Below are 13679 nucleotides of genomic sequence, written 5' to 3' on the forward strand. Positions count from 1 at the left end.
GAAGAACGATTGCAGGAACTGTGTATGTCTAGTTTAGTGAAAAGAAGGACTAGGGGAGACATGATAGCAGTGTTCCGATATCTCAGGGGTTGCCACAAAGAAGAGGGAGTCAAACTATTCTCCAAGTCACCTGAAGGTAGAACAAGAAGCAATGGATGGAAACTGATCAAGGAGAGAAGCAACTTAGAATTGAGGAGAAATTTCCTGACAGTTAGAACAATTGATCATTGGAACAGCTTGCCTCCAGAAGTTGTGAATGCTCCAACACTGGAAGTCTTTAAGAAGATGTTGGATAGCCATTTGTCTGAAATGGTACAGGGTTTCCTGCCTAGGCAGGGGGTTGGACTAGAAGACCTCCAACTCTGCTATTGTATTGTATTAAATTACGTGTTATGATTTGTTTGCTTCTCTGGGGCTCATGCATCCAAGTGAAAGGCATTGGAAAAAGCTCAAATTAATTGGGCACACATGAATCTTCCCAAATTTTAATCTTAAAAGGTACAGGAAATCTCAAACCAACAAAGCACAAAACTATTGGTTAGGCAGTTGATTAGCAGTAGCAGCTTTTGAACTTTTTTTTTTTTTTAAAAAGCCAGTTTACTATTGAACCCATTTTTAAGTTTGCTAAATTAGACTAGACAGTTAGAATAGAATAGCAGAGGAATTTAATAATAAAGATTTGCAATGGATGCAAATTAACATGGAATTTAATCCCCTAGGGGAACAAGTGTCACAGGGATCATATGAAATGAGTAGTACCGGAGTTATATATTCTCCCATTCTTGGAGAAAGGAAGTTCTCTGCTGTTTTTACACTGCTTTTTGTTGACATACGAAGTATGTGAAAATGAATATCGGTTCCTACGACCACACGTTTTCCAAACCTGATTTTTAAGATGTGATTCTTTTGTAAACCATTAAAAATTCAATAATGCCTTTCCCAATGTCACATGGGACAATTTGTTAAAGATGAAAGCATCCCCATAATGATATTCATTTTTTTCTGTTTGACCCAAACTCATCAGACCCTCATTGGTTCGTTTACAGCAGTCAGTGCCCAAGTTTATACTTGCAAATAGGCCTGCCACTTTCCCTCATATCATCATCAAATATCATCATGACACAGTGCCACAGAAGCAGCATTTAGCAACATCCTTTAAGGAGAGAATAAGAGTGTAGAGCTATGGCTAAAATGTCAGAAAACCAGACTGGAAAATTCTATGTAACTCACCACACATGACAAAATAATATGTGTAAAAAAAGTGCTGGCACCAATTTTTAAAAATTGGAACACTTTTGAGAGGGAAGATACAAAATACAGTACTTGAAGAGAGTGTAGTAGCAGAGAAAAGAATGCAATTCTTTGTCCAACCAGAGTTGCTCCATTTCAATTATGTCCTCCTCCAATTTTCTTTCCCTCTCTCCAGATAATTCCAAATGTATCCACATTGCTGTCAGTATTCTCTTTCATAAAGGGACAGTTAAAGTCCCTTTAGATTCCAAGGAGTTTTATACCAATGGCATGAATATTAAAAACATAAGAAAAGGAATACATTTGATATTCATTGTTAAACTGTTTTGTATTTTCCATAATATTAGAGTATGAAATAATAGCAGCTCAGCTGTCAATTGCATTTTATATTGAATGCAAGCACTGACTACACTGTCTTCTGACTTATCTTTTTGCTGTGTGGAAAAGATTACCAGGGCATGTACTGGTACTTCCTGACCACTTAGTTTATCTGGAATTCAAACTAGTACATGTCACAAGATAAATATCATCTGACAGTTACATTGCATCAGGAATATTGTATTATTAATGTTCTAGAGATCAACAAAAATGGCCAAGCCCTACAGAGAAACATTGTGGTTCTCAGAACAGCTGGTACATTAAAATAATAGCCAAAATGTCCCAAATCTTGGTTGATCAAAATATGAACTGGAATAAAGCAACTTGCCATTGGGAAAAAAATATTATAACAAATAACAAATACAGAAGTGAAGCAAAATGTAGGTTTCTATAACTCCTTACAGTTCTAGGAAGATGTGGTCAATTTCAGGCCGAGGACAGAAGTTGCTCAAAAACTCCCTGTATATTTCTGGAGTGAAGTCGTCTTGAGGAATTGAATCATTCTGGAGAAGAATTAAAATGCAACATGTAATGATTTCTCAAAGTTGTTGTTCTTTTTCAATTGTTCAGTCTTTATCAAAACTTTCAATCTGCTAACAGTACTACTATTTTTTCCCCCCTAATTTAATTGGCTCCTGTATCTCCTTGGAGTTTTGTTGAATATTTGTTACAGATTGAAAAGCAAAGCCAAAGGCTATACCAGAGGTGGGATTCACTTACTTTCCCTACCAATTTGCAAATGTGTGCGTATGCACATGCATGCTCACTTTGCTCACATGCCCCCCATCCATGCTTGTGTTTGGCCTTCCACGTATGTGCTTTTGATCGCACGCGGGGCTTGCACACATGCCTGTGGCTTGAAAACATGTCTAAACAGGAGAGCATAGCAGGAGGGCAAGCCCATCCGTGATTTCCATACCAGTTTGGGCGAACTGGTCCGAACCGGCTGAATACCACCTCTAGGCTATACGTTCAATTAATCTTTAATTTTGGTTACAGACCAGAATTAAAAATTAAAAAGTTGAAACAAAGTAAAACAAAACAGAAGAAGATATAATAGTATATTACAGTTAGTGATGAGGTCACCACTAAGCAGTCAAAATCTACCTAATTTTACAGACAATATAGCAGAATGTTCAACGAAACTATAAAATACTGATCCAGTAGTAACCGCTGTACATATAAGCTATCAGAATTTCCCAGATCTTTTGTCAGATAGAGTTATAAAATGAGTCCACGAATCCTTATAGAGGGTACATATATATATAACAGAACAAGAGCTGTGGTTTCAGTGGCCCCTTGTCCAGAAGGGCACAATCTCAGCTCATATGGGACTTTTAGGATTGACCCTCCAAAACTACTGTGAGACAGCATTACCACATGCTAGGATTAGCGCCCTCTGAAATTTAGAAACAGTCAATATAAATGTCTCACTGGTTTGTGAAGCAAGCCAGTGACTGCTAAATAAAACATTCTTGGATAGAATAGACAAATCCTGTTGGACTTCCTGGTTTTTAATATGCTGCTTAAATGTACCAAATGCATGCTCATAGCCCATCAGTAGGAACTTCTCCAAGATGGAGATTTTTTTAACCCATGTTGATTTAGAATTATCTTCCGTAAGGAAGGGGCTCAGACCTGCACCCTATCTTACACCCATTTTCTCCCAGCCTCGTTACTGAGTTGCCAGTATGACTTTTGTATTCTTCCAGCAAGCAAAGTGAGCATCCTATTTTTTTTCCTTTTTAAATGGTTCAGAGATATCTCAAACTACACTTGAATACCTTGAGACTATAGCCTTATCAGAAAAAAAAAGTAAAATACAATGAAAATTTGATTGAATGGGTCTATTTGAGAAGGGGCTGTATTTCAGCCTTGAAGAATGTGAGATGGGAAACCTTTAAATCAAAATTTCATAAAAGTCAACCCTCCATCCAGTTTGTCGTCATAAAAATATGTAAAGCAAGCAGTTGGAAATGGAATGTAAATTATATGTGGTGGAATTATTCAATTTCCCCACTTCAAAATTTATTTTCCCGCAATCAATAAGAACTGCAGATTGCATTGCTTGTACTGCGCTATTTACTTTCTGTAAAAGTTGAAATAATACAAGACATTCAAATAACTTATATATCCGATAAGTCAAAAATCAGCATTTCACAATTAGTATCCTAAAAATATTTCTATCCATCTAATAGAATCATATATAACACTCTTCCAGCTATGCTGTTAAAACCAAAAATTTACTAGTTTCCATTACTGAACAACTTTCACAAACTGGAGCACTATATGTCATCTTGATTACTCAAGACTGAACAGCTTCCTAATTCTGTTTTGGTAGTTTTATAAAATGAGACTAGTAAAATGCGAAATAAATTTGTAACAAATATCAACAACTACTGAAATCGACCACAGAGAAAGACTGTCATGCTAAAAAAAGAAAGAAAAATGGACTTATTTGACCATAGTTAAGAAGGGAGATGTCCTTTTGACATCTCCCATTTGAATTGGTTGTGTATTGGAGTTGTTTGTTTTTTCTTAAGGGAGAAATGTCTTTGTTTATTTGATGTTTATGTGATGTTAAACTTTAGATTTGGTTTATTTAAATGAGGATACTGGGACCTTTTTATGCCTTTTAAATGGATATAGCCCAGTGATGGTGAACCTTTTAGACATCGAGTGCCCAAAGTGCGTGCATGTCCCCAAGCTGCAAGGGGCAGGTGCATGCATGTGCGCCCCGCGTATGCGTGGCATAGACCCGAAGACCAGCTGGCTGGTGGGAGGCACGCACTCATGCGCGGCAGAGACCCAAAACAGAGCTGGGGCGACAATGCGCTTGCCCACAGAGAGGGCTCTGCATGCCACCTCTTGCACGCATGCCATAGGTTCCCTACCACTGATATACCCTATAGTTGAGAAACGGAGTTTTATATTTGTTAATTAATTTTAATATTTTAAAGCTTTGGAGTTTTTGCTGACAAATTGGGTAAGAAGATGTGATTATTTGATTTGTTTATTACTAAAAGATGGGTTATGGAATTAAGAGTTCTATATTTGTAAATTAAAATGGTGAAAAAAAAGAGCAAATTATTTCTACGTGATGAGGGAGGGAAGCTGCTTTCTTAAAAGATGTTTTTTTTTGCATTCTTTTTCTTTTTTCTTTCACCAGTTATTGGTTTTTTTTATATATAAAAATCTTAATGAAGTTATTTTTAAAAGTCTGAGCAGTTTCCATATCTCTATGGTCCAAATGCTATTCTGATCTGCTTAGACTAGAAATGTATTAATTATTAATGGATGTTTTATTTCCTCTCTGGGTTTTTATCTGCCACCAGATAGTGAACTCCCTTCCTATTCTTAACATATACTTCCTGCCAATTAACTGTTGTTGTATTGTGTTTATTTCCAAATATTGCTCTAGAGAAATTTTCTCAACTTTCAAAGTAGTTTGAAAAGGTCATCAATCTGAATGAAAGCGACTGAAATTGAAAACCGATTATCCTAAACATTCCAGTGCCAATCAAGAGATCTTTTCTGACAACTGTAAATCTTTATCCGTTATTGGTCAATCCCAAGTCTCTTCCATATAAATCTGGGTAATTTAAAATGAATCTGTTTACATTTTAATAGCAATGCAGCATTTTCCATCTATAACTTTCATTTTTGATGGCTAATAATGACAGCTTTTAATATTATTTTAGAATTTTAAAAAGAAATTCCAGCATGTCTCCTTTTGGAGAAACAGTACACTAAATTTCTGTTATCTTATTTCTGTTATTTCTCATAAAACCTGAAAAAAATAATTTCATTTAAATATTTGTGTTAAAATTATTTTCTATAATAGTGAACCAGATTTCCTTTAGTTAATTGAAGGCAACAGATGTCCCCAAAACCAATAAAATCCTTTCAAAAGCCTAACAAAAAAAAAAAAACCTTCAAACTTGTTGTGGCCAGTTGTCAGCTGCCAGCAGAGCTAACTGCAGAGTCAGAAAAGGAGGGAGGTTGATGGAGAGCCTGGGCCAGCTTCGGAGTCTTTGGAAGGCTCTGATAAGGAAACCGCATCAGAGAAAGAGGCCTTCCATCCTCCCCCAGGTGGAGAGGCAGCTATCTTTGGGGCCTGAGCTGAGTGAAAGGGGGGAACAGATGGGACCCATCCCAGGTGTGTGTATGCGTAGAGAGAAAAGGAGAGGAGAGCTAAGGAAAGCAATAAGCCGGCTCTCAGGGAAAAGCAGATGTAGATCTCAATGGTCCAAACTCTGGACTGACCCAGTAGGAAAACTCCACATGGTGAGGAAACAAACCAGGTTTATTCAGCCAGACTCTGGCACACAATGAGTGAAACAGCAGCAAAACAGTTCAGTAAGCCAGTCTGTTAGCAGCGTGTTAGATTCAAAGTCAGCGCTGGGAGCTTCTGCCTACCAGCATTCCTAAGTAGGCGAGCCACACTTACTCCAAGCTCGGGCCTCTCCCCAGTGGCTATCATAAGTTGAAGCTCTGGCCCAGCTGATCGTTGTTCCTTACACTGCCACGCCTCCACACCCTACAGCTGATCCTGCTGCTGTCTCCGTCACCGCTGAGCTGATCATGGCTAGCATCAGCTATCTTCATGATGTCTCCACTCCATTGCTGCTTCAGCTGACAACCCCCCATCACCGGTGCTCTGTAGCCGCCACACTGGCAGCCCTGCCACCCCCGTCACCCGTGCTCTCTCCCGCCCTGCTATGGTAAGCCCAGGACATGGTTTGACAGTAGATGCTAGCCAGCATCTCCCTGGCTGAGAAAGAAATAGGAGGGGTTTGGGAGTGGCCGGTTGTCATAGACAACCATTTGTTTTCTAGTATATAGCAAGCAACTCGGCCCGAACCAGGTTTGTTGGGACTAATTACATTTGGTTTTTGTTTAACAACATGAATAAAAGTCTGTTCCTGCCCTGTTTTGAAAAGGGTTTGTTTTACTCATGAGTAAGCGGCTTATTATTACTTGCGAAGGCTGGGTCAGAACAAAACTATGCATCTTTTTGTTTCACTTTTATTTAGTAAATATATTAAGCAGTTGTGGATTTTAAAAATATTTTCATGTTCTCGTCTTAAAATAATTTCTTATTTTCAACCACTTTCCAATATTGTTTATAACATGCACTGGATGTCTTTAATTACACTTTTACTTGTTGCTGAAAATTAAAATAAAAAACCTTACTCAAGCACAGTCCCAATTATTAAATGCTAAATGATTGTGATAGTGAACGACTAATTTAATAGCTGCTAAGTAAGGCATAAAAATAGTTGAAAAAAGCCTAGGTAAATAAGGGACAATGTGTAAAAGTGATTAGGTTGCTATTGGAGATATGTCATGTATGAGAAGTTGTACAACACAGTTCTTATACATTCTTTGAACAATATTTTTTTCAAAATGCATGTACTTTTATCCTGCAGAACTCTGTCTTTAAATGCCATTTCTATTCAGTCCCTTTCCCTTTGTTATCTCATAGGAATGGTTGACTAGTTATGCTTTTGCTGGTGCCCACAATATATGTGCCATTCACTATGCTTACATCAGGATGAGGCATGCATCTTAGAACCCTTACCTTAGAGCCCTATCCTTTAGAAAACAAATAGGGTTGACGTCCGCAAGACCAATTGTACTAGTTGTAGAGTTACGATTGGGCTAGGAGATTTTGTGAATAGCATAATTTTCTAAAATTACAAAGAAATGTTGTAATTTTAGCTCTTTTAAGTTTAGGTCTTCTCCTGTAGGTTATTATGTCCACCCTTGTATTATTTACTCATTCAAAACTTTAAACTTTCTTCTCAAGCTCTGTAACTTTTTGTCATCGATTTGTGTTTAAACTTGGACATGGCCAAAACGATTTATTTCGTTTCATTTTGAAGAATTTAATTGCACTGCCTGGCTGTGAAGAATAAAACTGAGCATTTACCTAAACAACTATAATTTTAAAAAAAACTTCTCACCTTAAATTTCTCTGCTGAAGTAAGCAACATGCACCAAACTTGTGCCTTTTTCTGGGTTCAGGCAAATCTTTATTCCCCCCCCCCCCGCTATAGCAATACAGAAGCTGGATACTTCAATCTACTGACATCTGATTGCAAAATTAAGATGTCATGCCATCAGAATCACTTTTGATGGGAATGTTTGGATTTACATATCAGCTAATCTCCAGGAGTGTAAGTGGTTTACGCACAGGTCTTATTTCGTTTTATCCATATAAACACCTTTTGTAGGAGACTGGTCAGAAACAGAGCACTCATTTCATTCATATGCATTGTCATTAGAATCTTATACACGTATTTTTTAAAAAGTTTAAGCTTTTAGAATGAACTTTAATGGGTTTTTAAAGGATTTTTAAAATTCCACCTCTGTTTCATATCTAACTCATGGTTGTTTATTTATTTATTTATTTAATTTATTTATTTATTACATTTATAAACCGCTCCCTCTCCCCGAAGGGACTCGGGGCGGTGTACAAAACAGTTAAAAACCACATACAAAATACAATATCGAATACCCATAAAAACAAGACAATGTAAAACCGTTCTAAAACAAAAATTAAAAGCAATCTAAAAAATCTATCCCCAGAGATTAAAATACCGGCCAGAAGTGTTAGAAATTAAAACTACGGTTAGGCCAGGCTGGCTAATTGGAACAGGTGGGTCTTTAATTTCTTGCGGAAGGAGCGGAGATCAGTAGTTGTTCTAATATCGGGGGGGGGGGGGAGGTCATTCCATAGGGTCAGGCCCATCACAGAGAAGGACCTACTCCTGGGCGCCGCCCGCCGGCATTGTCTGGTGGACGGCACCCGGAGGAGCCCCTCTCTGTGAGAGCGAATTGGTCGCAGGGATGTATGGGGTAGGATGCGCTCCCGCAAGTAACTAGGTCCTGTGCCAATATTTCTTCCTGCTCTTATTTTCCCCATAACAACGAACATGTGAAGTGAGTTGGGCTGAGAGTGACTGGCTTAACTGGTTTTCATGCCCAAGATGGGACTAGAACTCGCAGTCTCTTGGTTTCTAGGACAACTTAACCATTACACCAAACATGTTCCCAATTTAGCTAATTATGTTACATTATTGTTGCACAATTGGTTGTTCCACTCTTTTGTTCTTATCAATGATGAAATAAATCATTGTACTTATTTATTCATCCTGTAGGTTTTCATGGAAGGGATCAATTGAACCTGGGTCTCCCAAGACTAGTCTATCTTCTTAACTAGATGATAACCAGTGATAGAACAGAGAACTGGACCAAAAGAGATTTCATGAGAGTAGCTGTTTGCTCTTTCACACATTGAGAACAATGCAACCACAGTGGCAGCAGGAAATGGTCAGGCAAAGATGAGATTGCCTACAGAAATTGCTTGTTTTTTCTCTTCTCCAACCCACTTCACAGAGAAGAGAGAGAGAAAAATATTTCAAGATAGTACTTTAAACAGTTTGTGTAGCATGCCAATGGATCCCACCCTCAGACTGCCAGTTTGACATTGCTTTTGATGTATAGAAAAACTAATAGATTACTCTCCTGAAATCCCCCTCTCTCTCTTCATTTTTTCTGCTCTCTTACTGTAATGAAATTCCTTCCTCTAAAATATCTCTGCTCTGCGGGGGGAAGGGGGAGACGAAACCACAGGTCAGGCATAAAACTGCCTATAATGACAAGCACATGACTGAGATATGCTGTGGAAGCAGTAAATGAGCTGTAAAGTTTTTTTCAGCACCAATTTCAAATGGTTGCTGAATGAATGGTCAGTAAAATGAGGATGACATGATACATACTCCAAATTAAAAATACACATTCTGCTTCTGAGGTCTGAATGTTAACAATGATTTCAGATCATGAAGGATGATCTGAAGGATCAGATGAAGGATGTGAACCATATAACATTTAGCTTGTTGCACTAAGTAATATATTTTAATGAGTTTCTGATTCAGTTTTTACTCTACTTCTCTAGGACATTCAACAGTTAATTCTTTGCTACTCAGGGAAAATCACTGACAAATTTTGATGTAATACACTATGTAATACACTACATTATCAGAAATGTGGTAAAAATCATTATGTAGAAAGTATCATGAGAGATGGCAAAAATAATTAAACTGATGCAAAATTACAGAGTGGATGAGTAAACACTGTTTGCATATGGGAAGTTACTCCTGAAATGCCAAAGTAAACATTAAAGGTTTTGCTGAAATATACAAACATGTAGCAAACGTAGGTCTGGTTTGCTTAAATACTGCTGTGTTGAGAGAAATATTAAGATAGAAAAGCCAGAGCCATTGTTTATTTCTTTGCTTTGTACAACTATCAAGGTAATAAGAGATGGCTATATAAAAGATACTGTTGTCAATGTTCTTACTTCTGAGTTTTTTTTTTTTAAAGACTGGGCCTTTCCCCCCACAACATCCCAAAAATTCCCAGGAGATAGTAGAAAGATCAAATGATGTTCCACATTTGCTTCCCCTCTTAAGAAATCTGCATTTCATACTGGGCTGACTTTCAAGAATAACCCAAAAACGTCAGCTGTGAAGCTTTCAATAGGAAGAGGGAGACAAATACATATTCCATCACTTGATAAATAGCTTCATTGGCCACCAAAAATGGGCAGAATGTTGATTTTGAATGAACAAGCCAGAGGCCATCTTGAACTAGAGTATCTGGAATACCACTTCCTCTCTCAACATTGCTGATTTGATATTAAATGTGCCCAACTTCAGCTCTGTAGCTTGTGGGTGGCTATCAGCCCATTACATAGACCAGAATATAAAATCAACTCTCCTGAAGACTAAACCTATATTGAGATAGGTTGTGATAACAGACATTTGTCAGCCTGGTTGTGCTAAACCTCCTCCCCAAATTTATCCCAATGAATCAGCAGGAGCCTGCCTGAATTGCTTCTGAATGTTATCTTGCTTCCCAGGACATAATTTTCAGTCCTCTTTGCTTATGTAACAGTTCTTGCATATTTCTGTCATGGTAATTTCCCTTCCTCTTTAAACTATTAAAACTGCATAATATTTTCCTTGAAGACTTCTTAACATCCCATATGCATTTTTGTGGCATGTAGGAGGAAAGCTTACTAATCAGATAATCCTCAGTGTCTCTCCCCATCAAAAGGAATCAATGTTGCCTGCAGAAAGAGACTGATGAGACACTTTTCCATATTGAATGCTTTTGTCTACTGTCAGCACGGATCAGGATGTACTTGAAAGTATTAATTAAATAACTTTATAGTTTTCCTTCCACAAAGATAAATTCCACATTAATTAAACCAAAAGTTGGCAACATATCCTCTATCCTCACACATCTGCTCACCAGGCTCTCTCATTTCCACCCACCCAGGAGTTTCTTCATCTCTTGTTTGGCTATCAGTAATCAGGGTTTATTTTCCTAAGCACTTATTACAAATTCTGTTTCTGTTCAGGTTTTTCGGGCAAAATCCTTTTATCATTCCAAGAGAGAGATTTTTTTCCCTTACTGTTTAACCTTATGTCTAAAGATTCACCTTGCATTTTTTATTTAATTGGTGTTTTTAGTTACCGGTAGTCCTTAAAATTTTTTGTCAACCAACCTAATTGGAAAGATAGGACATACATAATTTCAGATTCAAGACTTCATTCTCCAAAATGTGTAGGAGAGGAAGTGCCACCAAGAACCATCCCTAGAGCATTTCTTCCTTAGATTCAAATTGAAAACTTTTAGGTTGTTTGGGGGAAACGTATGACATGTTATTCTCTTGCCTTGTTGGAATTTGACAAAATGCTGAATACATTTCTCCAAAACATCTAAATCCCTGTTGAGGCTCTGACATATTTTTCTTTTTCCTACCCCAGTGGTGCTTGCTAAAACAGCAACCCATATTTTTCAGTAAATAAGACAGCTAAGGGTAGATACAGCAAATTTGCCAAATTGGAATCCTATTAGAATGTTGAGCAATAGAATGTACCCAGAGACTAGCATATAAACTCAGTGCATGAAAAATTCTAGAACTGACACACACTAGAACTAACATCAGAGTAGCTGGATTGTATGGCTGGAAGAGAAACGGAGGTCAATGTTTCTTATTAAAATCAGACGAAAAAGGTTCCAATACTTACTCTAGCAGATGGAAGATTACAAGCTTCCAATGCAGTCTCAACACGCTTTCTGTCAGAGGAGAATAAGCGATAAATGCTGCAAAATAGAAAAAAAGAGAAATGCTTTTTACTAATCCCTCATATATTCTTGATTTGCTAGTATCACACTGTCTAAAAGATTGCTTTCTTTCTTTCTTTCTTTCTTTCTTTCTTTCTTTCTTTCTTTCTTTCTTTCTTTCTTTCTTTCTTTCTTTCCTTCCTTCCTTCCTTCCTTCCTTCCTTCTGAATTTCTGTAGTTAGCTACCTCTTTATTCCTATACTCAGTGGCATCTAAATTTATCAGAGAATATAATTTCTCTCCATCTAACTTTAGAAACAATTCAGGCATTACAGAAAAAAATCAGGTAGCCTGCATTATTTTGGACAAGGTGACACAAGCAATGTTAAGTCCCTGAAGCTTAGGATGCACTTTTCAAACCGAGTTTTATATATTAGTAAGATATATTTTGGATGTACTGGAGGTAGATGGGTGGATGATCCTGTTAGAATGAATTTGCTAGGAGATAATTATTGCCCCTTCAGTTCTGCAGATATCATTGTGCACATTCTCTTCCCAAACAAGCTCAAAAAGTATTCTAGAACTGGGTTGGAGACCCAGATGATATTTATGAAGCACAACTCCTGCCATCACTTACTTTTGACCCATGTTGATGGAACCTGGGGTTCAGCAATATCTGATTTCCATCCCTATCCTAAAGGCCAAAATGGCTAATATCAATCTAGAGTCTATGCAGTGCTTTCACATTCATATCTGCCACCCAAATACTAATCTAGGAAGCTACTGGGCTGTTATTAGCAAATAAACTGCCCATCCAACCTGTACGAAATAAATCTGATTCACTCTTCAACATTATTTTTATGTGCTTCAGCCATGGTCTTTTCCAATTCTTCATTTCTGAAACAAAGATTTTGTTCCCACGGTGGTAGTTAATTTAATTCTGAGCTGTACCCACCAGTAATGGTCTTCTCTTATCTTCGCTAACGGTTCAGAACCAGGAGCCCGCATGTGTGCGCGCTCATTTCGCTCACGCACGGTGCTTCTGCGCAGGCACAGAGCGTCTGTGATGACATCTGGGCAGGTGGGCAGAGCCTCCCACCGCCGTACCGGTTCACCTGAACAGGGGCAAACTGGCAGAATATCACCTCTGCCTCCCACACTACAATGGGATAACGTATATGACTTGCCAGAGGCATTATGTTGCCTAAAGTAAAGAATTAAATACTCCCCATTCCTTCTATTCCACATAGGGAACATCAATCAGCAAGTAGTTGACCATACATCAACATTGGTTATGTCATAATGTATTTAGTTGCACTTATGGGTAGTGGGCTAATTAATATTGCATTTCAGACTAGCTATATGAGAAACATGGCTCTTCAGTCTGACATCTTGTCATTTATTTTTATCCATCACAGCAATTATTCTGCTTCAAAGTATGTTTAACCCATGGGAGGCTTCATATAATTGAATACACCTGTGTACTTATATTTCTTTGACATAACAAAAGGTTTTAGTCGTGCCTTCGTTGTCACATGCTACCTTTGTTGGCATGTCTGTGTGTGGTTTGCAGAAGGGGAGAATGAGTTCTTTTGTATGGTAAAGCAAGCAAAGACACCCCCCCATTTACAACCTGAAATGGTATAATCCAGACACAGCTTGACCGTCATACAGTGAAGGAGCACTACACAATAATGAACTTTCACAGTATGCTTCTATTTTTAAAAGAAAGTCAGTTTCATAATACTGTAGAACATGCAATGACACATTGGAACCCAACTTACTTCTTCAAAGGGATACGCCCATCTGTAGTGACTTGCAATTTAAGTTTTGTGTACCTAAGGAACAAAATAATGTGCTGGTGAGAAATTATTTGCAACCACAATATTAGAACTTGCTTTATCTAT

The 13679-nt window shown here is 37.8% G+C and overlaps 1 protein-coding gene across 2 annotated transcripts in view; it reads right to left on the reverse strand.

Annotated features, from left to right (window-relative positions):
- Positions 1-13679, reverse strand: part of PLCB1 (phospholipase C beta 1) — a 510832-nt gene that overhangs the window by 164360 nt on the left and 332793 nt on the right. For both annotated transcript variants that reach the window (XM_081940153.1, XM_081940154.1), the window contains exons 6-8: positions 13557-13610; positions 11736-11811; positions 2032-2132 (exon numbers count right to left, since the gene is read on the reverse strand). In XM_081940153.1, coding sequence (XP_081796279.1) covers positions 2032-2132; positions 11736-11811; positions 13557-13610 — 231 coding nt within the window. The remainder of the gene's footprint in view (positions 1-2031; positions 2133-11735; positions 11812-13556; positions 13611-13679) is intronic.

The sequence above is a fragment of the Natrix helvetica genome, assembly GCF_964273705.1.
Source record: "Natrix helvetica genome assembly, chromosome: 2".
NCBI lineage: Eukaryota > Metazoa > Chordata > Lepidosauria > Squamata > Natricidae > Natrix > Natrix helvetica.